The sequence below is a fragment of the Thunnus albacares genome, chromosome 19 (genome assembly GCF_914725855.1).
Source record: "Thunnus albacares chromosome 19, fThuAlb1.1, whole genome shotgun sequence".
NCBI lineage: Eukaryota > Metazoa > Chordata > Actinopteri > Scombriformes > Scombridae > Thunnus > Thunnus albacares.
Genome location: NC_058124.1, coordinates 17,719,558 through 17,747,502, shown reverse-complemented (window position 1 = coordinate 17,747,502; position 27,945 = coordinate 17,719,558). Strand labels below are relative to the sequence as shown.

At 41.4% G+C, this 27,945-nt stretch overlaps 1 protein-coding gene across 7 annotated transcripts; it reads left to right on the top strand.

Moving 5' to 3' along the window:
* Positions 1-503: 503 nt before the first annotated feature.
* On the top strand, positions 504-27,945 carry ubap2l (ubiquitin associated protein 2-like). 7 transcript variants are annotated; one of them, XM_044335470.1, is made up of 30 exons: positions 504-578; positions 1,934-2,071; positions 3,683-3,760; positions 4,967-5,077; positions 6,804-6,978; positions 7,847-7,948; positions 8,117-8,162; positions 11,195-11,239; positions 12,105-12,211; positions 12,553-12,612; positions 12,718-12,770; positions 12,906-12,991; positions 13,919-14,099; positions 14,287-14,485; positions 14,610-14,950; positions 15,087-15,259; positions 15,451-15,571; positions 16,464-16,539; positions 16,665-16,857; positions 16,982-17,048; positions 17,293-17,620; positions 18,692-18,780; positions 18,889-18,942; positions 19,077-19,158; positions 19,557-19,774; positions 20,031-20,136; positions 21,450-21,575; positions 24,036-24,103; positions 24,674-24,868; positions 25,725-27,945. In XM_044335470.1, the coding sequence occupies exons 2-30, from the start codon at positions 1,976-1,978 to the stop codon at positions 25,818-25,820; spliced, it is 3,672 nt and encodes a 1,223-aa protein (XP_044191405.1). In that variant the 5' UTR covers positions 504-578; positions 1,934-1,975; the 3' UTR covers positions 25,821-27,945. The 7 variants fall into 7 exon arrangements, with proteins under 7 accessions (XP_044191405.1, XP_044191407.1, XP_044191404.1 ...); XM_044335472.1 differs by lacking the exon at positions 504-578 and adding an exon at positions 592-763 and having other exon boundaries at positions 16,500-16,539; XM_044335469.1 differs by lacking the exon at positions 504-578 and adding an exon at positions 592-763.

Below are 27,945 nucleotides of genomic sequence, written 5' to 3'. Positions count from 1 at the left end.
GTGTAACTTGACTGTATACATGTAAAATGTGTTTACGCTTGTTATTATGATAATCATTATTATTATGCTAAATGCTGTATTATTTTATTGACAATCCACTCTTAAAAATAGGTATGTTTCAGCCCATATATATGAAGAATATTCTTTGTCTAACTTGTTAACTTTTCTGCCTGTATTGTTTTATATTTTTATTGCTTTTTGTCTAGTAATGGTTTTACATTGCTCTGCTGTTTCCCCCCCCTGCTAAAACATATAATAAAAATGAAATAAACACAAATCAATGAGTGGGTACTATCAAGTATTATTAAACATGCAGGCCATGGCTCCACCACTCTTGTTGACTGTAATATTGTAAATACATGTATATATTTATGATATGAGCCTTTCACGCGCCTCTGTTTGCCAGTTTAGTTTATTATATTTGTTTTGCATCCCTTGTCCTGCCATGTCACAGCTCTGTTGATAATATAAAGCTTTATGAGTGTGTGTGATCACATGTTGTGGGTCCAGTTTCCTCGAAGCGCCCCTGTGAACCACGTGACGCAGCTCTCCGTGGTGTCAGAGTGGAAAAGAAACAGGTAAATTCACACAGTCTCTCGCTTATCGTGTGAGCGAGTCGGCTCGTTATATTTTCTCAACTAAGTTGTATCAACTCGGTGTTCAGGAATTATATCCTGTTTCCTAAATCCGACTGGAAGGTCGACAACGTGACCACTTGTCGGTCGGTTGTGTAGCGGTGTCTTAATATTGAGCCGGGTTTCTGGTCAGTATCGTCTGTTATTTATTTTCATTTTAGCGGCCTGTAGGCCTGTCTTTAGCCTCGGTGTTTTCCACGTCGAGAGCCCAGCCATCAGATTACACCGGGGCCCGACAGGTTGTGGATGTTGCAGTTTATGAAGCTGCCACTTCGCTAAAGTAAGCTAACGTCTCCTAGCTGTGCGACACGACGGTTGTTCGTTAAGTTAGCACAGCTATCAGACGTTAGCAGACACAGCTAGTGGCAACATGGGCGTTTTTGGTGTTACTGGCCAAACATGAAAGCTCCACTGATCGGTGATTGTTGATTAGCTAATTAACTTGTTGGCTATCAAGCTAAGTCAGCTAACGCTAACAACTCAGTGCCGTGTAGCCTGTTAATCGGCACTTAGTTAGCTGGTTAGCTGGCGGCTGTTACAGTTAGCCTCGTTGTCGCCATGAGGTGAAACCGAGAGAAGCGGAAGCCCACCGAGTATCCAGAAGTGGCTGCTTTCCCCTCAAGTATTAGCTAGTTGGCTAGCGTTTTTGGCCATGTGGCTGGCTAATAGAATTGGATGTGTTCGACGGGCCCTGGGTTTAGGCTTGTTTGTGGGCTAGTGCAGACGGGTTTCTTTACGTAACGTATGCAAGATTAAGCAGCCGCTGTCGATAGCAAGGTTAACAGTTTGCTATCAAACAGAGATGATGTTGGCTGTCTTCACCATATGTGCATCTAGTCTCTCCCATTTCAGTACAGTGCAAGTCTTATCTATACTGTCATTTCACAATACAGGTTCATTCAACACCGCGAAGGCTATTTTGATGTAGAAAGCGTTGTTTCATGTTCTAAAGAGGTAAATAAGTAAGCTAATGTTATGCACGGATAAGCCTTATGTGCAGCAGCACTCAGTGTACCTTGGCACTCTTATTTCCCGGGTCAAACCCGCGGCTGGCTTTGGTTTCAGACATTGACCTAGAAAATGGCTCAAAAACGTAATTTTCAACGTTTTCCAGTCTGTCTTGGGCGTCTCTGGAAACAAAACTGATGGTGTCTTCTTGATACCACTGCTGGCTTCCCTAGACCAGGCAATAAGCTACCAGACAGTTTGAGGAAGTTGTATTCAAGTGTACCAGACATGTTCATGACATAAGTAGGTCATAGCTCTTTGTAACGCCTCTCTCATCCTTCTCTCCTCAGGTGTTATTCCTTTGTAAATACTGTTATTTGTATATACTGTAAATGATGACGTCCATGGGCGGGAACCGAGCCCGGGGCAGCTGGGAGCAGACACAGGGCCAGACACAGAGCCAGACACAGCACAAGCAGAGGCCTCAGGTACCCTCACTTTCACACACCTGTCACACATCCCAGGTGCAGTGATTTGCAGCTGGGATGCATATAGACAAAACATGACTCAAAGTTTCTGGCTACAAAGCAGCTGAAATGATACCACATATCAACAATTGGATACTTTGAAATACTATATGGATGGCTTACATTAACTGTTTGGTATTACTGTTGTGTAAGATGTTATGAAAACAGATGCCCGAAGCCTTATTACTTAGCCTTTTAATATAGATAAAAGTAGGCTAAAGCTGGGAACAGACTTCAGGATAATCAGGACTGTTAAAGCAATAATCTCGAAGATTTCCATTCAAATAAATGTCTGTTATGTCACTATCTATCGCTGAATGAGGTAACACAATGGTGATTGCGCCTATGGCCCACTGATGAAAGCCCTTGCATTTGCAGTGTTATGAGTATTACATACTGGGTGTTGGTGGCAACATTCCCGGGACAAATCACAAGTGGCGCACAGTTAGTGACACTTTTTTCATCACCCAGCAGCGGTTGGTCCACCAGAGAGGGTAGGCAGAGCTAATACAACAGACCCGCTCTTCAGCTCACTCGTGTGTGAGGCGGCGTACTGTTTTTTCTGGTCTCTGCTAGTGTTGCGCGTAAACGGTTACTGACGTCACACAGGTGTCACTGTTTGGATCTCTGGGAAGTGAGGTCCAAAAACACATCTGCAATTACCGCTTATCACCATAGGTGTCACTAAAGAGAGCAAACCAGAGATCTTCGAGATTGTTACTTTAACACAATATTTTGATAATCAGGAAGGGAAAACCTGATTATACAGATTATCTGATAGTGTGAAGGGATTTATAGTTTCAGTCTGCACTGATCTGAGTTGACCAGATAACATCGCAGATCTGTAATAATTATGACGCAGTTGAAGCGTCCTTGGATCACAGATTTGGTCCAAATGTGGAGACTGCCAGTAACCTGTGACGGCAAAGCTTATTGTGAGATGGGATAAAATAGGTGTAGTTATGACTGTTCTGAAAAGAAGTACGGGGATAATGAGAGGGGAACTTTTGTCCTGCTGTGAATGTAAGTTAAAAGCTTAACTTCTGTTTCTTTTTTTTCCGAGGAAGCCTAGTGCTTAAACTTGCTGACAAGAGTACAATTCATGTTCACTATTTTTCAGCTAATGACTTTATTGAGTCAGGTTTTGTGTTTTTGACATCTGTGTTTTGTTAAAATCTCATATCCCTTCAGGTAATTTAACATGTGTACTATCACATACTAGCTGGTGTGAGATCCTACAAGTTCCCATGAGATTTTTCTGTGTGAGCATATCTCTGCCAGCCGGAGGCAAAGCAGACTATGACATTTATTGTTCTGTACGTATTTAATGCACTGCTGCATCGAAATTAGTGAGGATTTCCAATTTCTAGTAGGGTGTTACCATATTAATATTACAGTCTAGACAGCTAAGTTTTTGAATTTTGTCAGTTGATCATAATTTTTGAGTATCCACTGGACCTTGAGATTCGTAGATGTCTCAATACAAGTTTGTCCTTTTCGTATTTTCACAAGAATACAAATCTTGTGCCTTTTGTCGACACAATAGTTGACGTTTCACTCCTTTTCGAACAGGCTACCGCAGAGCAGATCCGACTCGCGCAGATGATTTCAGACCACAATGATGCAGACTTTGAAGAGAAGGTCAAACAGGTGAGAAGACGCACAGCATCCTTTTGTAACACTTCATCAGCACTCGGCTTCCCTGTTTAGTTTCTATTGCTCCTTTTGAAAACAGTAAAGCATTACTTCGTTTTATAGCACTGGCACATATAATATCACATCTATTGTGTTTTGTCTTGAGTGTGCTTGAGTATTATATTATGCTTTGCATATTTGGAGTGTCAGATGCAAACAAGGGCAGAAAGACAGTGACGCAGCATTCTAGAAATTATAATAAGGCTGCAATGGTGATGGATTGTCTAAATCATCCGTCTCAAGAACGATTATTAAAATCATATTGCACTGGGGATAGCCTTAAGATTTAAATGTGTTTCTTTTTAGCTATTCTAATGATGGGAAAACCTCTTTCTCCCTCAGTTATCAAGAAGGGGCATGGCCCAGGATCTTTTTGGTTCATTATTTCCCTTGTGTTTGGTTTGTGGTGGGTTGAGTTGTGAGTTGATATCTTGAATATTACTGGCTGCTGTTACCAAATTAACCTCTATAGATTCAGACTATTGAAGATAAGTTTACACTTGTTTACCTATCTTCACTCAAGCCAGATAATGTTTTTATTTTACCCATGTGGCTTGTTTTTATTTTGCTATGAAGAATCTGGTGGTGAATCAAATTAGGTTTGTCCACCATTAATGATTCAGTAAAAAACAAAACAAGAGGCTAAAATGTCATTTAAGGTCAAAAGTCACAAAGTGCTTCACAATAAAAACAAACAAAAAGCAAACAAAGCAGATCATCTAACTCTGCAAACAGGTCATCAAGACCCTTTTGATAAGACTGTTTGGTTTGTTTTGCAGACTAGTTTACCATAATTTCAAAGAACTTTAATGGGGCAGGGTGTCACAGTCTGTATAGAAAATGGACTTAAACCATTTTACATGTGTTCAAGGCCATGAAGGGTCCTTACCAAGATACTGAATCCCTTCTGGTAGGACAATTGCTGTTCTTCAGCTCTGACCCTCTACTGAAATGATAATTTCACAGTTCACACTTTCTTTTACATATTTTCCACAGTGGTGGAAACAACATTTACCTTTGCACATTGCTATGTCCTGAAATATAATTTCTAACAAGCATTCTCCATATGTCTGCATAAGAGCCTTTTTCTAAATGAGATGCCAAGAGTGTAAGCCAGGGGTCACCTCTGTGTCTCATTACTCCACTCCTCTTTTTTTCCAGCTGATTGACATCACAGGCAAAGACCAGGACGAGTCCATGATCGCACTGCACGATTGCAACGGGGATGTCAACAGAGCCATTAACGTGTTGCTGGAGGGTAGCCCAGACACTGTGAGTATTGGCTTTGTGTGAGGGCTTAGCGCCGCGAGGGCCAGATTCTGGAGAAATCAGTGCTACATGGGGTTAGATAACTATTATATGGTCCTAACAGTGAATGCTGTGCGAGTAGTGCTCCTGTGAAAGTATAGTGTTGTACGAACCTTGACAGAGACAGGGTTTTCCCTGTTAAGACAAGGTAGAAAAAGAAGTTGTAAACTGTAAACGAATTTCTGTACTTTCCCTGTTGGTCACCATGTCACTTCTGCATAAGTAAAAATAAATCCTTTTTAACAACTTGAAAAACTGTTGCATCTTATCAACTAAATGGTTGAGAGGTGAATACAGTAATCAAATTTATGACTAATTGCACTGTATGAATTGGCCTCACTACACAAGTGTTGCAACTAAATGAGCCCTCATGGTTCCATTCAAGCTTTGATATAAATGTAATAAATAGAACACAAGAGGAAGCTGAAACCAGAAAAGAGTGGAAATGCGTCTTGCCACCACATTAGTCAGACCTGATAAGGTCTCGGATTGTCAAGATACAGGCTCAGTGGATAAAATGAGCTGGTTCAATATGGCTTGCTGGGAAATTACCGACAAGTAGAACTGAATTTGTTTTTGTTTTCACATTGCAATTAAAAGTAGTTACATCCATGTCTAGTCCGCACAACTTTTTGGCACACAATGACTTTGTTTACATGCACACTAATATTCTGCTATTATTCCGAAAAAGACAATATTCCAAATTTGATACAGGTCAAGCAAACAGCATACTCCGTTTGGATATTCTGAGTTAGACCTTATTACTAATGTAGCATTTTCCAATTAAGACATGTGGGATATGTTAATATTACTCCGGTTTTAGGGGCATTCTTTGGACACATATACATCGCATTCAGAATATGCGTCTCAGACGGGGGTTTTTACCGCAGTTTGCGACACACGGCCTCTTGCCTGCTTACGGTCAGCTCTGTGCGTTGTAAACAAACCAACCAGCCAACAGTTTGCAAGGCCGGGATAAAGATGCATGACAGGCTGGTTGTGTAACGCACCCCTGCGCAGGCAAAAATGACATGCTGGAGTAGGAAGGCAGACAGAGGAGAGGAATGAGAGGAGAGTCGAGAGATGTACAGGGCGGGCTGGAGAAACAGAGCGGGCCTTCTCCACGACAGGGACAGAGGGGGATTGGTTATTATCCTGACATCCAGCCACGGACTGACGGTGACGACTCGGTGTGATGCACCAAAAACACTCAGCAGTATAGTAAACATTATGGGACAACCTAGCCACTGGATGTGCCTGTAACTATAAATTTATAATATCAGTCATATCAGTATCACATATAAATATCAGGTAGTAGCTCGCTAATGTTTTTCACCTTGCTGGTTTACTTCACTGCCTGCAGAAATCTTGTGATTCCCGTTCCACTGGAGCAGAGAGGAACCCTGAAAACACTCTGCATGTAAACGGGAATATCAGTAGAATATTCATTTTCATTAGCCATATAAACAGCTCAGTAGGAATATTGTCTTTTTCGGAATAATACTTGTGGATGTAAACCTAGTCAATGTCTTCTTGTAACGGCACAGGTCTTCGAGTACACTTGAACCGGCCATCAGTTCTCTTCATTGAATGTTTTCTTTCTTGCTGACTCGGTGTAAAGTCAATGGGTCTAGCAGTACTTGAACTTAAAGGAACAAAGGTGTAACATTGTCTGTATTTCTTCCTTAAGGACTCTTGGGAGATGGTGGGGAAGAAGAAGGGCATGTCAGGCCAGAAGGAGACTAGCCAGGCAGAGACCGGCGAGGAAGGAAAAGAGAACAGGGAGAAAGGAGGAGAGAAAGATGTAGCACGTCGTCGAGGTGGAGCTCCACGCAAGGGCCGTGGAGCCAGCAGGGGACGAGAGTGTGAGCGTTTGTTTTGTTTTTTTTTTTTAAACCAAGCTCTTACTGTTGCTTTACTTGTACTTTCAATTTGAGTTATAAATGATTGTTTTATCAACAAAGCACAGGATGCTCTATTTTAAAATTATATTTTTTAATTGTCTAGGGTCTGCATTGTTACTATGACTGTGGGGGACTTTCTAGCATCACTGTGCTCTGGATAGTTAAAATACCAATTTTGCAACACAAAAGCTTCATTTTTACAACATGAGATAATTTCCTCTCCTGTTAATTCGGACTGTTTTCACTGATCAAAACAAGCTGCACTCTTGTGACCCACGCATGAGCATGCGAGAGAGACGTAAAACACATGGATTATAATTTATCTGCAGTTTGTGAGCCACAGATTTGCATAACAGTAGCTTGTTAACTTGTGGGAACAGTGTGGCTACTGTCTGTTAGACGAAGTTAAAATGTTTCACAGGTGCCACAAAACTACTGAAAGAAAACATGAGCCTTTTAAAAATGGCACTTTCTTGTGATTGAAAACACACGTTGAACCAATTAGAGTAGTATAAAGACACATTTCAGCTCCATTATCCCATGCTGCGATGAGTATATAGAATAACATTGCTGTTTATGCCAACAACACATTAGTTGAAACTAGGAAGTTACAGCTCATTTTCCTTCATGTTTGTTGCCCTTTTTAATTCAGTGTCAGTTGAGACACAGCAGCAGACCCTTCTTATCTCTAACTGTGTTATGAAACGATGGCCAGCAAGAGATTTGTCGTCCATCTTCATTTTGAACAAAGGGCTACTTGGGCTCTCATACAGGACCACATATTTTAACACATTTTAGTTAAACACATTTTCTCTCTTTATAACTCCAGTTCGTGGTCAGGAGAATGGCTTGGATGGAGGAAAGGCCGGAGTTGCCGGAAGAGGTGCAGAGCGAGGCCGAAGGGGAAGGGGCAGAGGAAGAGGGGCTGTTGGTAAGTGGCTGCAATCCTTTTAGTGGAACTCTTGGTGACAGAAATGTATCTCCTCAAAATGAGGAAGGATCTCGTTTTTTTTATTTTTACTTCAACCGTGGCCGTCATTTCTTGTGACAATAACTGTCAAACTTAGAATCTCAAGTTGGCTCTCGTTGTTTTCCCCAGGGGCATCTGGACGGCGAGGCGGCAGATTTTCAGCGCAGGGCATGGGGTAAGGGAACACCTGCGTTGCCTAAAACCAGAGGGCCTTTTGTTCCACTTTTACCTGTTGCCATGGTCACCAGAGAGCAGGACCCCAGCCTATTGTTTAGCCTTAATCCAAAGGAGGGAGGACATACATCAGCCAATGAAATGGAACAGCGTGGGCCGGATACCTCTCTCCATAGAGCGCACGGCGTCTAAACATTTTTATTTAAAGTGAAATTTGGATAGTCCCACTCAGTAGAGTGTCAGAAACCCAATTGGTTAACTTTGAACAGTCTCTGCTCTCTGGTCCTTGGCTCTAGCATTATTCAGCTTGTGTTTTGCCTGTTCTGTGTATCAGTATGCGTGTGTGCGCGCAGTTAATAACATGTCAGCTGATGAGTTGGCATCTTACACTGGCAGCTTCACTGGTAGGTGTCATAACAGAGGAAGTACTTCTCAACTTAGATGGCATTCTTTTGTGGTGATTTAGTGGCTGATTTTCTAGTAGGACTTGAGTTGTCATAACTAATATCCTGCTGTTGATGATCAACAGTAAGGTGTAATATGTTACTCTGCAGTTATGGATCTTTTAAATCTTCTTGTTTGGTTCTGCTGAAGCAGCGCATGTGACATGATGTGGTTTCTCTAGTGAGGTCAACGGCCGAGTCGCTCCCTCCCAAGAGGAGCCTTAATATAATTTTCTCTTCCTCTGAAAGGAACTGAATGTTTACTTCAGAATTAGGGTAACAGTGTCATAAATATAAAGCTCAGACGGTAGAAGCATGACCAGAATGAAACTAAAAAAGCTTTTTTGTGGTTTAGAGGTTTGCTCAAGTAGTAGTAGTGTACACAATAACAATGAGGTTACAAAACCTCATGTGTCTTTAAGGAAGCTTTAGCCTATATTGTCCTGTGAAAATGTCCTACAGCTGTAAGCATATTCTTTAAGTGTGGACCCAGATATTGACTTTGATATCTCAAGGAACACTAAAACATGCTTTGTTTCAGACTGGTTATAAATTTGTTTTTTTTAAGCTTGTTGTTTTTGTTTTTAAATTTGTTTGTAAGCTTGTTTTGGTGAACTGAGCGCTTGCTGCAATTGCACGCAGTACTAGCCAAGATGTGTTCATGTTACCTAACCCCCCCCACTCCACTCCAGTCAACAGTTCTGTGAATGCTTTTGCTTCTTATTTCTAGCAGACAGTTTACCAGCTTGGCTTTAGTGTCATTTAAACTCGGTGACTTAAAGGAAACATGGCTTTCAAGGAAGTGGATAAGAACTTTGATCACTTTATTACTGTCATAAAACCATTGTGGGCATCTGTGTGTGGGGTCTTTGGTAGCTTGTGCTAGTAGCTCTCTCTTTTATTTTATTTTTTTTATGATGATGATGATACAACAGCTTGTACCGTCCACCTAACGTACATGTTCTGTTTAGAAATGTTAGCATGCAATGAATCAAGCTAAATGAATACTGTGAGCTTACAAGCGTAACGGGTACCTTACTTCAGCACTGATCAGCTGCTTGTCAAAATTGGTCCTGAAGTTGGTTCATTCCTTAAATGACCACGATGCTCAGAGGAATATCATAGATACATGAGATCAATAAGATCAAACAGTTATCCGCAAGTGTTGGCTGTAGGCCAAATGTGTTATTTTTGTTCTTTTTCAGAGAGAATGTTTTAACAGTGATGCAGAAAACAGAATAACTTCAGACACATGCTCATCAACTCATTCACTAATTGGCTAATATGTGCAATTGGTAATTAGTCTAATAGGTAATACTAGCTAGATAACTGAACAGAAAGGCAACACAAACTACAAAAAGCTACACAAAATACCTGTGGAATTAAACAATATCTTTGTAGTTAACTTACCATTATTACTACTTAACAAAGTAGCTAACTACTTACTCACAACAGAGATCTGAATTTTGGCATTGTAAGATTGGGTTCACATGGTTGCAAAAACATTACTTTTTTCATTCAGTACAAAATCTGTTCAATCTTAAGATCTGTTTAAAAGCCATCATCCAGTTGAACAACTCTGTTTTGATCAAAGTCTTCATTGTTTAGTATCATAATATATTGGGTGCTGTCTATTTTCACCTTGCAGAGCAACAGAGTTTCTTATTGTGACTCTTTTCATTTAATGAACATACATTTGTGGCTCATCCTCACTGAGTCAAAATGTGTTTTCAAAAATTGTATCAAAGCCTTGAATTTGATTCTCAACTCGAAGGATCCAAATGAATTACTGCTAAGCCGGTTATCTGAAATGCATCTCAGACTAACATCAGATTTTCCGACTGTTGTTTTGATAGTGAAACTTGCTATATGATATGGAGGTCTGGGTGTCATATGCAGAGTGATGTTGGCCACTGACTCCGGCATGGCTGCATAAATCAATGCCGATGGTGTAAAAGAGATGTTCTGCACTGTGACTACTAAGAACAAGAGAACACAGCTCTATTCATTACGTAGCCAGTTGTTTCTGCTCGTACCACGGCGACGGTTTCCTCCTTTTTTTTCAGTGCTGTGAAATCCCTTTTTATTGGTTGAATGTTTCACTTCTTTTAAAGAAAATAAGAAAGCAACCAAATAAGATTTTGAAGATAAGATTGAGACGGAGATTGTTCTTTCAGTGGAAGAGTTATTGAATGCTGACTTGTTGGTTGAATGGTTGTTCAGTTATGGGTTTTAGCTGAAGCAGCAGATTATTTAAGGATACGCCGCATCAATGAAAAGTATTACTACTCTTGCCAAACATCTATCATTGTAAACACTGTTTGTGGCTGCATTGTGTATACATCTGATCTGTTGGATTTCTTGGCTTGTTTATTGATCCACCATGACTAAAAGCACACTGGCTTGCCTTGCATTGTAGAGTGACTGACAGGTGTAGAGTGTTTGTTCTAGTACCAGCACAGGCAAATCGAAGGCATTTTTGCTTACGCCGCTGCAATGGATTGTGGTATTAAAAAAACGAAAAAAGCTTTATCTTTTACTTTCACTTGTTATGCTTCTTGTAATTGTTGCCATTATTTTCCCTCTAAAGCCAGATTGATAAGGGGCCCAGATATGATATTGCAGGAGGTGAGAGGTGAGTGCATCGCCTCTGGTGTGTCTGTTATTCTTGCTTTCTGTAGGGAGACATTTGAGTGCCATAAAACAGGATGATTGAACAAGAAGACATTATGAAAACAGAAAGAGTTACTCCTCATTCTATTAACAGGATATGGTATTAATATGACCTTCCTGAAATTTGATGTTAAATCTCTTCACGCAAGCCATAAATGCCTCCAGATTTCCACAGGAAGGATCTTTTTTAGACCAAAAAAAAAAAAAAACAGAAAGCTGCTTGGCTTGGCTTGGTTTGACTTAAAAAGAAAAGTGTTGTACGTCTTCATGTTGCTAGGTTGCACCAGCTGTAATTCTCTCAGCATACATGGATGTGTCAGATTAACGAAAGACATGAAGTACCGGGAAAGAGTTGTTGAGGAACAGCAAAACAGTATTTAGTTGCTTACTCCTCCTCATTTGCATGTCTCCCACTGTACATATTCTCAAAGACTGTAATGGTTTCACTTCAAACTCTCTTATCTTTCCCTCTTCCTGCTACCTCCAGTCACTTCTTTTTGAAGTGTCTCTATTAAGTTAAAAGGCCAGTGATAACGGCAGTACTGGGGATTTATTTAAACAGTACTTATAGCGCAATATGCAAGCACAAGACCAACTAAATCAGAAGTAGTGTGAAAATCTAAATTGGGGTCAGTTTTTGCTTTCAAAACTCTGATCCCTAGTTGGTAAGTTTAAAAAAAAAAAAAAAAGACAACAGATTTTTGTGTGAGGGCATCCTGCTTTGGTTGATGTTTTTTTTTTTTTTAGTAGTGCTGACAGCCCTTCAGCAGTCAGTGCAGACACTCAATTCTCAACTCAACTCTTTTTATCACTGTTTTTTTCCCCAGAACATTCAACCCCGCTGACTACGCTGAGCCAGCCCAGACAGAAGAAAACTATGGAGGGGGCAGTACCTGGAACAACACAGGAAGCATGGAGATGGAGGAGGGAGCTAGTAAGTTAATTTATTAGGGAAGGGTTACCCTCTAATAAAAGAGGGTAATCTTATCAATGATGCATCTGTTTACCATCCAAATTGTTTAAGAAAAAAAAAATCATGTTCAGCATCCTAAAGAAGCTCCTGCAGTAAAGATGAAAGGAAGCTTCACTTGTGTTCAAAAGACGCTCGCTTTTTGATGCTGGGCTTTCTTCCTCGAACCATGCACAAATGCCCAAATCCCAGACATATTGGTATCTTCCCGGGTCTTAGTGTCCACATGTCTGTGTGTCCAGCTGACTAAAGGTTAATCATATCTTTTTCATGATATTCAACTTTTGATCTCCTCACTTCTCCAGGGTTGGAATACTCTGCAGGAGAGGGAACAAATTACCCACCCAAGTTCGACTCTGCTCCTGGTAAACCTGTCTTCAGTTCTCTTGTTTATATGCATTCCTTATTCTGTTTGAAGCTCTCTTTGCCCATCGCGATAGTATTGAACTGATTTTCTCTTCGACTCTTAGGTGCCTGGAGGACTGCCACAGAGGAGTGGGGCACTGAGGACTGGAATGAGGATGTGAGTATTTCCTCATGCAACTGCTATGTCTAAGCTAAATGGATCACTTCTAAAGAAAAGTCTTAAGTCATAACAGTCGCATCTCTTTTTAATCCAAATCATTTCTTCCATCTTCTACTGTCTCTTCCTCTGCAGCTGTCAGAGACCAAGATATTCACAGCTTCCAGTGTGGCGTCCATGCCTCTGCCTCAAGAGAATGTTACCATCACCAAAGGACAGAGGTGGGTCGCTTATTAGCGCTCATTAGCGTGACTCATGCTTCCCAGCAAAATGATTGGTAGAGAGATAAATTACATTTGCTTTGTTTCCAGTTAATAAAGTCACTTTAAATGTAGTTAAAGTGACTGGATTTCATATCTACATCAGCCTACCATTGAACTCGAACTCATTGAACTGCAACTAAGGATTATTTTCATTACTGATTAATCAATTTGTCGTTTGGTCTAAAAATGTCAGAAAATGTGAAAAATGTCTGAGTTTCCTGAAGCCCAAGATGAAACCTAAAATGTCTTGTTTTGTCCCGACCAACAGTCCACAACCCAAAGATATTCTGTTTACTGTCATAAAAGACAAAATAAACAAGAAAATATTCACTTTTAAGAAGCTGGAACCACAGAATTTGAACGACAAAACAATAAATTATTAAAATAGTTGGCAGTTAGTTTTCTGTCAATTGACTAATCGTTCTTGCTCTGATTAGATGATTGACTTATTATTGGAGTCTTTGGTTAATGCTAAATCGGTAACAAGTAAGCAAACATATCTCTAAAATGTGAGTGACTGAATACCTTTTTAAAATAAATTGTTGGTTAAGCAAAAAATAGAATTCACACAAACAGAGTAGTGTGCAGATTCTACTTCTTGCTGCCATGTTTCCTGTTTTGTGAGTGTTTTGAGTTTTTTTTTAATGTGCATACTTTTTTTTTTTTCCTCCACAGTGAGACCAAAAAAGCTATTTTAGGAAACCAATTTTGGGAAGTGCTTGGACAGTATTTACAGTATTCAGAGACTCACTAACACATTGTTGGTTCTGGATCTGTCTTTTCACTGGATTCATTGACGATAAATAAAATATAGAATGTTGCTTCACTTGACATATATTTTTAAATGTCTTCTTGTCATAATGATTGTTTTCTTCCTTTCTATAGGATTGATCTTGCGGTGCTCCTGGGGAAGACTCCCCCGTCCTCCTCCTCAGAGACAGAGAACCCCCCCATGGAAGGCACCCAGCCCCCTTCTTTGTCCCAGTCACTGGTTTTCAGCAACTCCAAACAAGGAGTACCACTCTCCCAAACATCCTCCAGTACCCCTTACACCCAGCACAGCATGGTGAGACCCTCCAAAAACAAAAACACAAGCTTTTTTTTTAAATTAACTTTGTACATGAATGCTGGCTTTTAGATTTTAACATAATGTAAAGAATAGGGTCGTTAATATCACGCCATAATTATGACAATGTATCCCCGTTAATTGCAGTATTATGTTAACAATCATTTATTATGTACCGACATCGCAGGTCAGCATGCTGGGCAAGAGTTTTGGGGATGTGGGGGATCCTAAAGGAGGTAGCACAGGGACCACTGGCTCTCAGTTCCTGGAGCAGTATAAAACAGCCCAGGCACTGGCTCAGCTGGCTGCCCAGCACTCCCAGCCTGGACCTCCCAACACAGCCCCTTCATCCTGGGACACCAGTGCCACCTCACTGGGACAATATGGTGAGATGGCACTTTACAGTAATTACTCTGAAAAATATCTGAATGTGTCAAGCTAACTAAATCCCCCCGGTTGAAACACTTCATATCCTTAATTGTGTTTCCTTTTTACTTGTTCTTTGCCCAGATATGAAGACTCAGCCAGAGTCTGCGGTCCATACACCCTTTACGAAGCGGCAGCCCTACCAGGCCGCCACCTCAACCTCGTCCATGTTGGATGTTTTCCTGCAGGACAAAGGCCTGCCTCCTTCCTCTTCTGTCTCCTCGGCTTCTTCCTTGCCCCAACAAACAACATCCTCACCCCATGTGGTGCCTCCACCTGCTTCCTCCCTTCCCAAAATGGCGGCAATCCCATCTTTAGGTCAGCAAGTTTCTCCAAGTTCCTCAGATGCCCAGGGCTCCAGTCCACTGCCTTTGCAGCAACACAAACTCAAACAGCAGAAGAAGAGAACCTCGATTACAACGAAGGTAAATTACAACATGTGTGGTGGTTGTAAGGAAGCTTGAAAATACAAACAGTCTGTCCCCAACACCCACAGATCTGCAAAATGTGCATCTGGTGAAAGCTTTTCCTGAGTCTGAAAATGCTCTCCATCTCTCTCAGATTCCAGCAATGGCGGTGGAGATGCCCGGCTCAACAGACATATCTGGCCTAAATCTTCAGTTTGGGGCGCTGCAGTTTGGGTCAGAACCAGTGCTACCAGAGTATGAGTCCACCCCAGCCACCACAACACCAGTCAACCAGGTCCAGAACAGTCTCTACACAAGCCCCAGCAGGTTGGTAGATCCATAAATTTGTAACTTTTGTAAAGGTGTTCCAGCATGCGAACAAGTGTAATGTGAATAGAGGAGCAACTATATGATGTTCTTTTAACATGTCACATGTAACAGTATTAAATGTCCACAACTTTTAGAACAAACTATATTGTTCTGTAACTTGGTCTTGTCACTACCATCACTATCTGCAGTGAGTCGACTCCAGCTCTTTCCAACTCCAGCCAGATGGACTTGTATGATCAGAGAGCGCCTCAGACACGGCGCTACCCTCCCTCAGTCTCCTCCTCCCCTCAGAAGGATATGCAGTCCAAGGTAAGGACAAAGCTTCCCACGTTTTTACTTACACTGATAAAAGCATGTGATATGGCCTTGTGTTAGTATGGTGCTCTGTGAATTTGGTCCTGTGGAACTCAATATCAGCAGCTTTTAAACTTTGATTTAACCCAGAAGACACCTAGTGTGAATGTCTAACTGTGAAAAAGCTAGATTTAGATTTGTAGAGCTTCACACACATCACATCAAAGTCAAAGGTTTTTAAACAGTCATGAAATGTAAAATTATGATACACAGTAAAGAGAGATGATACTCTAGTTTTATGCATGTTGTACTATGTAAAAATATCAGGATCCAATGATCAAGTATTGAATTCAACACACTTTTTATACCTCTGCACTGGTGACAGCCCTGATCGGAGGCATTATGTTTTCAGGTTGTCAGTCCATACATCCCATTCTCGTAAACACGATATCTCAGGAACACCTTGAGAGAATTTCTTAAAATTTTGCACAAACGTCCACTAGGACTCAAGGATGAACTGATTAGAATTTGATGGTCAAAGGTCATACTTCATGCCTTTTTTTTTTTTCTTTATTAAATTCCTTCAAAGTCTTCATTACAAATATTATGAGTCTTGACAGACATGGATGTAAACTGCAACTTGGCTGTTTGGTGGAGGCATACAACTGCAAGGCTCTAGTTGTAGCATGTTTCAGGTGTGTCAAAGTGAAACTGCACACTCAGTGTAGATGATATCATTTCCCCTCATTGTTTCAGCTTGTTTGTTTTATTAGGTTGTGGTCATTGTAATGCACTACTGGTTCCAAGCTTGTCCTGTTGTAAATATGCTCTGCATATCAAACAAGGTTCTTATGACTGTTTCTAAGAACCCAACACCCTTCAACTTATGAATCGACTGTTTCCATAGAAACCTGTGAGCTCACCTTCATTGTTGGTTTTACAGAATGGCTTCAGTTCAATACAAGCAACACAGTCTGTGGAAGGTAAGTTTCTATTTATAAAGCTCTTTTTTTTCTTCTTCTTCAAAACATTGTAGAAACTATCTGGGGAAACTTTTTTCCAATCACACTGAACTTGACGCCATTTCTTAAATCTTTTCTCTCCCCAGCTGCAGCAGGCTCTGCAGTATCGGTCAAGCCGACTTCTGATTCAGTCACGCAGGCATCAGTCTCCAGCATGGGCACTTTGACGGACAGTGGCCCTGCCTCCTTGTTGACCGCATCCAATCAGACATCCCATAGCGCTCTGGGGCACAGTGAAGACATGCCACCAAGCAGCATCCCCCCTCCTCAACACAACAAGTGAGATGCTTAATTAATGCACACATAATAAAGTAGGAAATTAACCAGCATCATATTTTATGACCTCTCAGGCAACTCAAGATGTGATAAGAAATGTGCACTGAACTTTTCTATCTTTCTACAGCTCTCTCCCATCACAACAGAACAGCCACGCTCCATCTTCAGTCCGGACATCTAATTCAAGCTTACTGGTGAGCTCTTTGTGTGCACATGTCTGTTTTTAAACCAGGACCTACCCCATGGGTCTAACATTTGTAAGACTATTGAATGAGCAAACAAAACCCATCAGTTGTGTGTACATGCTTGCGCAGGGGAGTGTATCTCCTTCCATCTGTGATGGCAGATGGACACATTAGATGTCCATTCACTCTAATGGAAATATAATCTCATCAATTCTAACCACATCTTTCTCTCTTCTTCCTTCCGTCTCTACAGCACCCCAGCGTAGACGGTGACTCAAGCCTGCACTCCTCCTCCTTCCCATCCTCCGTCTCAGCTGTGGCATCTTCATCGGTCCCTTCCTCCTCTTCCTCGGCTGCTGCGCAGGTGTCCTTAGGCGCCCCTCAGGCCTCCTCGGTGGGCTCTGCCACAGTTTCAGCCCCCTCTGGTCTCGGCCCTGTCAGCAGTCTGGCCATGGGCCTCAACACCGCCTCCATGGGCGCCCCAGCTGCAGCAGCCGCCACTGTTTCAGTCTCCTCTACAGCCTCGACCATTCCCTCTTCAGCTACTTCCTTATCCACACGCAGCTCTGCAGCATCCTCAGGTTAGACAAACACAGAAGAAAGAATACAATGTAAAAAAAAAAAAAACTTGTTTATTCACTCCCCTTCAGACAATGTTGCATCTAGATTATGCATTGTAACATTGCTGAACAATAACGGAAAATGATGGTTTATTGTTGCTCTTCATGTTGTCTGCCTTGCTTGTTTTGACTTGCCCCTGTCACCATACAGGTAGCAGTACCAGTGAGTTTATAGTAGCCTCGGTAATTTTGTGTCAGAGCTGCACAATTCTGAATAACTTGCTGGTAAAGTGGGCTGTCAGTTTTAAAGAGCGTATAGAACCAAAAAAATAATTTAAGGACGTTGAGCAGAGCTTGTCTGTGGAGTTTATATCTGTCTTTGTTGTTCTGATCTATATATTTGACAAATGATTACATCTCTTATCTACTTCTGCCTGTGAGAGCTTGTTGGTTATGGTGATGAAGCTACGGAGCTATTATGGTTGATGGTGAGGATGATGGGGATTGTCTGGTATCTTTCTGTAGTCTTCATAGCTTTATTTTGCAGGGGTTGTCTCAGCAGGTTGTATGAAGATATAGTGGTGCATCTACAGAAAAAGATTGCTCAAGAACTGATTACAGAATTTGAGACTTTATTTGGTATGAGCACATTGTTTTGTCTGGGGCTGGATGCATTGGTTTCCATTTCATCACCATCACTGGCTGTGTTTCCATCATTCTGACTCATCTTGCTCTCGGTTTGGTTTTTCCTCTGAAGCTTTTTTTTTTTTCCTTTTTCTCACACACACACACACACACACACATTATATTTGTTTTCTTCTCTGCTCCCTCTGCCGGTGCAGATTATCACGTGGTATAATGCAGTCTTGTCATTTATTGATGCAGTTCAGGGAGAAATTAGTAGCACGTCGTGGTTTGATTCAACAGATCTCCCTGCCAATTGAAATGTGGCTGGAGCATTGTTATTTACAAATGAGATTTTAACTTTTTGTTTTTGCACATATAGTTGTGTAAAAGGTTATGGATATAATAGCATTGGCTTGTTGAGCAAATCTGTGCATTATTTATATTTACATGGTCTTGTGCATTCAGGGAAAGCACCTCCAAACCTGCCACCCGGAGTGCCCCCTCTACTGCCCAACCCATACATCATGGCCCCTGGACTACTGCACGCCTACCCAGTAAGTTCTTGACAAACTCTGTGCGACCTTAATACAATCCGAGCTTTACATGTGCTCACATGATATACAATAACACAATTGTTAAACAAAACTCCTGCTTCGTCTCAGCCTCAGGTGTACGGCTATGATGACCTACAGATGCTGCAGACAAGAATACCGCTGGTGAGTTTTGATTTTTTGTGAACACGGTTCAACTTCAACAATTAAACCAGAAGTAATACTACATTTTTTTTCATGTTCAGTATTCTTTGATCCATGAAAATGATGTTTTCTCTCTGCATTTGGCACTTCTCCAGGATTATTACAGCATCCCCTTCGCAACCCCCACAACAGCACTGACTGGGAGAGAGGGCAGCCTGACAAACAACCCTTATTCTGGTGAGCCATCCTCTTACAATTAAATCGGCTTTTGCATAATAAAAGTTGAGCTTACTGTGTCTGTTGGGCAGTTTTTGCATTCTGAAGAAGCTTTATGTGATTTCCATTCCTTTGAAGAAAGACAAGATCTCTTATTTATTATTTCAAATTTTCTATGATAGTCTTCACTTCCTGAAAGGATTTTGTTGTTGTCTGAAACTGAGCCTCTCTGGATGACAGCGCACCTATCTGTGGTCACAAACAAGCAGCCACCTCACAACAAGCCTTTTGTGTCCTTTGTTTATCTGTGATGTGATTGTTTTCTTGTTTTCACCTGCAATCTCTGTACTTTGACACCTGCAGTAATTTCCCCCCACCTCTGTCCTTGTCTGTCATCTGCTCTCCTCCCCAATTTGCAGGCGACTTATCAAAGTTCGGTCGAGGTGATGCATCATCCCCGGCCCCAGCAACAACATTAGCTCAGACACAACAAAATCAGACCCAGACGCATCACACCACTCAGCAGCCCTTCCTCAACCCCGCGCTGCCACCTGGCTACAGCTACACGAGCCTCCCATACTACACTGGCATGCCAGGCCTGCCCAATACCTTCCAGTACGGTCCTGCTGTGTTTCCGGTGAGATTTTTTTTTTATAGTATCCAAATGTCAGCTTGTTGAGTTGGAGTTTGACAATTAACTAGACTTCAATCTATTCTGCTGCATTTTCATATTTAAATATGAATACTTTCTGACCTTAAAACCATGGATTTTGATGCCCCATCATGTCTTTTCTTGTCGTGCCACTTAAAAACAAACTTTGGTCACCTCGCTCTGTCTGTTTAGTTGAGTTTTTTCCCTTTTCTGACTTGACGTGAAATGTCTTCTCGTCCAGGTGGCTCCTACCTCGTCAAAGCAGCACGGTGTGAATGTCGGCGTCAATGCATCAGCCACACCCTTCCAGCAGGCTAGTGGCTATGGTTCCCATGGATACAGCACTGGTGAGACACTAAACGATAATGAAACGGCATGTTTTTAACGGGTCATGCAGGTCCTGCTCTTTATACTTGCATACCAATAACTCTGTGCCGATTCTCACAATGAGCCCATTGATTGCTCATTGGTGTGGAGTGCATATTTCATTTGAGCTCTGCAGCATCTGCAAGCTTAAACATGATGCTTGTGTCAAGGCAGTTGTTTTGTGGTTTATGGAACAGTCTTGCCTGCTGATTCTCACTTGAACTGTTGACCTCAAAGTTTAACCAAAGAGCATGAATAACGATCAGGTTTGTTTGTGTCCGAATATGGCAAATGCATTCACATCTCGTACACAATTCTCATTGCTTGTGCACACAAGGAACATGCCTCAACAATTCAGCAAGAAAACGTTGCTTTTTTTTTATTCAATGGCTTCTCATGATGCAATATTATGGGACTTGCATATAAACCGAATGGGGGGGGGAAAGGGAAGTGGGGGGCTTGAACAGTGGCACCTGGCTATACCAGTTTAAATAACAGAGGGGTTAGATTGTTGGTCTCCTGCTGTCTTCCATGGCTTGCTTTGCTCATTTCAGTAAGTGAAGTTTGCCCCCTCAGGGCTTCACCATACACCCCATCACCTGCACACACATTCATCACAAGCACATCAACCAAAGGAGCACCCATTATCATTTTCCCACATTTCTTCATATGACTCCCCTTTGTGCCCATTTTCTTTCAGGAGTTTTTCCTCAGTGGTCTTCTGTTATGTACTTTTCTTTTTATTTATTTATTTTTTTTTAGTGATGCTGTATTTTATCTTCACACTTCAATTCTTCACTTTTGGTCACAACACACGGGGGCACCTTATTTGTTCTGAGCTGCATCATCTGCTGCTTTCTGCCATCACCCAACTCAAGCTCACTCTCCACCTCCCCTCCCTCCTCCCCCCTCCCACACACACACCCTGCCTGCTCCCTCACTTCCCCCCCACCTCCTCCCGTCAGACTTGGGTCAGATAGTACTTGCAAATGATGGTTAGCGTTGATTCTGACCTGCTGGTTGTAACGGATGGGCAGGCTTTGCCACATAGGACAATGCAGTTGGTGTCTTAAGTTCAGCTAATTACAGCAAAGTATTCAGATGTCAGTTAAGTGTGTTTCCTGGAGGGCTTGACACCATCTGTATTGTCACAACTCGGTAAAACCTGTCCATGTGGTACACAGTTTAAAACAAACGCTATGAATTATTTGCAAAGGCTATCTGAGGCAGGTCTGCCTCCCCTGCCTGGTGTGTCTAACGCTGTGGGCTGCGGCTGTGTGTCTGACTGTTGCAGGCTATGAGGATGTGGGCCAGGCTTCAGGGAGTGGGGATTTCTGTAAGGGCGGATACGGCACTGCCGTGGCCGCTGCCGCTTCTGCACAAAACAAGCCAGCCAGCTCTGTCACCGGGCCTGGAGTCGGTGAGTGCCGCCACATGCCAAATTTAAAACAACAACAAAGAAAAAAAAAACAAAAAAAAACCCTGTCCCTCCCGTCTTCCTCCTTGTGTCACCAACCATCCTTCTCCCCCCCCTCTTTGCTCTCGTTCCTTTGCCTCATCGCTGATGAGCTGCGCCTGTGGGAAGACCCGTCACACTACATGCGCTTTTAGACAGTCCAATGCAGCCTGCATCTCTTAAAAGCCTTGTCTGCCATTGTGTCTGTTACCTGTTCTCTCCCAGAGCAACTCATCATCAGGCTAATCTGGTTATTATATTCTTGACAGGTATGCTGCATAATTATCAGGTTTGGAGTCAAAAACGTGGCAGATCAGAAGCGTTATGACTGCCATAAACAGATGATGAGTTACTGTGGTTGATGCTGTCCCCTTTTTTTATTTTATTTTTTTTTATTTTCCCCCCTTCTGTGTTGCTTGCTCTTCACTCATGTTGTCATTGCTGGTAGGTCGGTTTCCAGAGAAGCAAACACTCTGTCCTGTGTGTGAAGTAGGTTGTAACCCAGGAGAGAAAGGACAACGAGATGTCTACAATACTTACAAAATAATACTGTGCTCTGTGACAGTGCGTGAATGTAATATTTTGAAGAGCTTCTCGTCAGAAGTGGCTGCATCAGTGTGCACTCCACCACACACAGCTCTGGTACCTGAATAAAAACAAATTTACCTTGTAAAGCTGTGCTTGAGGGTTTGATCATCAGTATTTCTGCTCTGATACAGATGATCTCTGGACTCTTGTGTTGTGGCATTTCCATGACGAATCACATGAGAATTAAAGAGAATTTGTAACTGAGCAAAATGACTGAAAGAAGTGACACCCAGTGCAAGTTTTTTTTATTTTTTTTTATCGATTACTTTGAAATCCAAAGTGTTGATGCTGATTGCCTTGTGATTGTATGGAGCAGAAAACATGGCATACTCACTGTTTCACTCTCATACTGTGCTGCTCTTCATCAGCTTGATTTTCATTCGCACTGACATTGTCCATCACAGGGGCTTTAGTTTAGTTCAAGTCCATCAAAGGTGATTAAAACTCAGGAGCAGAAAAATAGTTGGAAAGTAGAGCTTCAGTGATTAGTTGATTGGGAGAAAATTAATGACCAACTATTTTGATAATCAATAAATTGTTTTTAAGGAAAAATGCTATAATAGAAAATGCCTCTGACAGTAAACTGAATATCTTTGGGTTGTGGACTGTTGGATGTTTTATGTTGCACCTGGAGCTTTGGGAAATGGTGATCAACATTTTTCACCATTTTCTGTACATTTTAAAGACGAAACGACTAATCAAGATAATATATAACGAATAATCAACAGATTAATCAATAATGCAGCCCCATCGGAAAGCATAGAGAATAATTATGTAGAGCTGAAACAATCATTTAGTAGATTAGCAATAAAGTCCATTGACAACTATTTTAACAATTCACTGGCTCCAGTTTTTCAAATGTAAATATTTGCTGTTTTATTTATTCATTTATTTTTCTTATCTATGATGTTTTTGGACTGTTGGTCAGACAAAACCTGTTACTGTTTTCTTACATTTTTATAAACCAAACAACAGATTCATCAATAATGATAATGGTCATTAGTTGCAGCCCAAATTTTATGTGGAGAATAAACTGCTCACTCCTTCAGGTGGATTTCTGCTTTACAAGCTGAAAATCTGTCCTGTGCTAAGTCAGAAATTTGGTTATGATTTCTCCAAATGTTTAGTCCTCTTGCTCTTAATATTAGACTTTTTTTTTTTTCTCTCAATTTCTCCTTTAGGGACTTAAAGGCACTAACACGAAAACACCACTAGAATGAAATCTTAAGTTTTGAGTGTCCTGTCCAGTGTCTGTCTTGTTTTGCACACCAGTTGACCCTGTTCTGCGTCTCCATTGTGATACGGGGGGTCAGTGTGTGCAACAACAACCAGAGCAGTAACCACCAGATACAGTCAGACTTCAAACACTGTAGCTGACTGGAACTGAGGCGCTGCTACACCACTTTTTTTTCTCACCCTTCTTCCTCTTCATCTCATCCCTTTTCATCTCATTACCTCATCTCTCTTCACTGTCCCCACTAAAGGGGAATTCTACTGAAATCATCTATGAACTTCGACCGTCATAGATGTACACCTGACATTTCCTGGTATTCACTTTTGTTGTTTTTTAAGTGATAAGATCTTTTTTTTTTTTCTCAGACTGCAATGCCTGAAATTGAAGCATTTCATCCCTAAATATATTAAGAATCCACAGAATTATAGATATTAGATTTGATGTTTGTTAGTATACACCATATTGCAATTATGCTGGTCAGAATCAGAATATATAACTATGTGGCTGGTCGTGGTTTGTTTGCTGGGTTTTCCCCTTTTACGTGCCCAGTTTTGCCAGTTTTTGGACTTAACTTTGGCCCCTGTTTCTTTTTGTGTGTGCAGGAGTCTCTGTGACATCAAGCAACACGGGGGTACCTGATATTTCAGGGTCTGTTTACACAAAGACACAGGTAAGTACAGGATGTAGACAAGTTCCTCTGCTCTGGATATTCAGAGACAACATGAATATTTAAAGCCCTTCCTCACAGGAAAAGATATTTTTTTAGCCATGCAAGCAGTATGACTCTTAATGTCACACATTCATGTCCCCCTCAAGATGAATTGTTATCATTTTGGTGATTCTTTTTAATTTATTCTTAACTATCCGGATAATACTAATACTCTGCTTAATGACCACATACCTGCAAAACTAATGACATTCCCATCAGGTTCATCCATACTTTGTGTTTTGTGCTAGTCATGCATGCTAAACTAATACGGTCAACCTGGGAATCATACCTGCTTAACATTGTCATTGTGAGCGTATTAGCATGCCAATGTTAGCATTTAGCTTAAAGCATTGCTTTAGGAACTAAAAAGGGCTGCTAGCACGGCTGTAGACAGTATTGTTTTTCCATGCATATTATAAAATTGCATTAAAATTGAAGCTGCATTGATATCAAGTGAAATTGGGACCAGTAGAGTTGTTTGAATCAAGCTAAAATGTTCACCTCCGTTCTTGTTCTCACTTCCTCCCGTAGTCGTTTGAGAAGCAGGGTTTCCACGCTGGCACGCCAACAGCTTCGTTCAGCCTGCCCTCAGCTTTGGGTAGCGGGGGACCCATCAACCCCCCGGCTGCCGCTGGCTACGCCCCGGCCCCTTTCATGCACATCCTGGCGCCGCACCAACAACCCCACTCTCAAATTCTGCACCACCACCTGCAGCAGGACGGACAGGTAGAGTTACACACGTTTTTCGTCCGGGGTCTCTGTTTTTGTGCCATCTGCATCTGTTGGTGTAGGTTTCATATCTGCAAAACTCAAGGAAAAGATGATGTATTGTTGCCTTTTGTAGTTCTGGTTTGTTTCACATTCACACTCATTTATTACAAACCAACTCAGGAGTTCATATTAAGTCATATGGACGGACAGGTAACTCATTTAATGGACTGTTTTCAATGAGTTCAGTCCATATGACTTCTTGATTACCCCTCTTAGTGCATTTTGTGATAAGTCAGTCAGTGCAGGCAAGTAACCATATTACTATAAATCCACCTGTACATGCAGCAGATCAGTAACCAGATTTCTTTCCTACACTAACCTGATTTTGAAAGCTTACTCATTTTAACTGCGGTAATGATAGATGCTGCTTTCTGACTGTTTTTGGGGTGTGTGTTTCTACGTCAGAGCAGACTTGACAGCACAGTGAGAGGATACTCAAAAGCGTAGCAGTGGAAAATGACTTATATAGACTTCTACAGGCTATTTTGTGTTAGTTTTAGTTGAGCCATCGCTCCGTGTAGCGCTGTGCTTTCCCTGTCTGCAGTCTTTTGTTATGCACCTGCAAATATGCAAGTTGTAGATGATAAATCATTGTGTGTGTGTGTGTGTGTGTGTGTGTGTGTGTGTGTGTGTGTGTGTGTGTGTGTGTGTGTGTGTGTGTGTGTGTGTGTGTGTGTGTGTGTGTGTGTGTGTGTGTGTGTGTGTGTGTGTGTGTGTGTGTGTGTGTGTGTGTGTGTGTAAAAGCTCAACATGTCACCGAGCAGCACACATCTGAGTAAGCCCAGCGCATAAATCTCTCCTCTCTCAACAGAGCGGCACTGGACAGCGCAGCCAGAACGCCTCCATTCAACAGAAATCTCAGATCAACAAGTCGGCATACAACAGCTACAACTGGGGGGCGAACTAACATCCACTGTCGGAAGCCCCCGCGATGTTGACAGAAGCTGGGAGGGGGCTCATCACTCCTTCCGCAAACAGTCTCCAAATATAAACTCCCTCTTCCTCCTGCAGAGATTCCCTCCCCCAAGTCTCTTGGCCCAGCACTCCTGCAGCTCTGACCACGGTCGGAGGAGGTGCTGTGCCGAGAGAACGAGCACTGTAATGATGCATGGATGGATGGATGGATGGGTGGGAGGGACAGGAGGGGCTTAGAAGAGAGGGGAGGTCAGAGCTTAATGGTTATAGAAATACACCGTCAACAGGTGAAATATTGAGTGTTGGGAATTTGTATTGTGTTAACTCCCCCACCCCACCCCCCCGCACGCCCCACCCTTTTTTCTTTTACTCGTATGTAACATAGAACTGTTTTCTAAAAGAATGAACGTTTCCTGTACGGTCTTTTTTTTTTTTTTTTTTTTTTTTTTTTTTTTCCTTGACTTTTTTTTCTCCCCCCATTTTGTTTTCTTTTCTTGCTGATGGGGAGGAATGAAGTAATATCTGAAGGTGGGGGGACAGGCTGGTTTTGTATTTCTCACCCTCAACTCCCCACTCTTGGAATTTTTGGTGGAAACTCTTCCCTCCCACACAAAATACTCAAAACACATTAATTTGCTCAATTGCTGTTTAATGTTTTTTTTTTTTCTTCTTCTTCCTCATTTTTATGTCATTTTAAGTTTGAAGAAACAATTCTCTAAATTGGTAGAGTTGTGAAGTTTATTTTTTACCAAATATAGATATATTATATATAGACATATAAGCGAGCTCACTGGCTTGGACTGTGAGGAAAGTGTGTTTGTCATGTGATTGCGTGCATGTTTGTACACACGGGGGCCGTGGTTGTGTACTGTGCTTTGTTTTTTGCCTAGCACAGTATTTTTTCATAGTGTAAAAAAAACAAAAAAAAACTTAAACCATTATCCAACACTTGTACAGTAACTGTTCCCATGAATTATAAATATGTTGCATAAAAAGGTCCCATCTATTCTGCAAGAGATGTTGAGAATGATTTCCAAGGCCAATACACACCCAATCTGCCTTCCAGTGTGTTTCATTTTTGTTTGTTTCTGAAGCCCCCCCACCTCCTCCTCCTCCCCCCCGCTCCACCACCTGCCCCCCCGCCTCTCCGACATTATAAGGAAACCTGCAGCATTGAATACTGATGGACAGAATTGTACTATGGGTTTTTTGTCAGTGATTTTTTTTTTTTTTTTTTTTCCTTTTTGTACCGTGCGTTTTAAAAAAAATTTAAATGGATAAGCTTGTCTTGTACATATATAAAAAAAACACAAGTACTGTAGTCCCTGTTTGTTCGATGGCTTTCTCCTTTTCCTTCTCAAATCCTTGCAGACTTGTTAGCTTTTTTTTGTTTCATATATTTTTTTTATTTTGTAAAAATATATAAATATTAAGTAAATAAACAAGAAAAAGACATTTTCATCATTTTGGATGTGAATGTCTTTTAAGAAACTATATTTGTTTCTCATGTGGCTTGTAAATACAGCAGCATCTTTTTTTTTTTCCTCAAATGCTTTGACAGAGAAGCCCAGTGTTTGTTTTTGTTTTTGTCACTCTGCAGGTTGGCTTTGATTCATCTGGCAGTTTGAAATGTTAATTCATCGCTGGTATCGGATATCAGCGGAACAATGAATTGACAAAAAGGAAAAAAAAGAGTCTTGTGTCATCAAGTGTTTGGCACAAGTGAAACCATCTGACAGTCAGAAGGTTTTAGGCTTGGGGTTTCTGTTATCGGCCTCCGTTATCTAACAGGCTCCTGAGGATCAGCAGTACCAAATTAAACTCCAAACACAGCACTTCCTCAGACATTTTTCTTTTCGTTTCTTCTTTGTGTGTTTACATTTCACATTCTTCTTCACATACAGCTGTGCTGCTGATCCTAACATGAATATGTCTGAGGAGTAATGTGTCCTGGTTGCCTCATGAGGTGTAAAAGGCACTGTGTTAATTATCAGAAGTGAGGTGAAAAGCAGTGGTGGAAAGTAACTTAAGTGCAATACTCAAGAACTGTTCTGCTACATGTACTTATGTATAAAGTAGCATCAAATAAAAAATACTTGTGTTCTTTTGCTCCACGA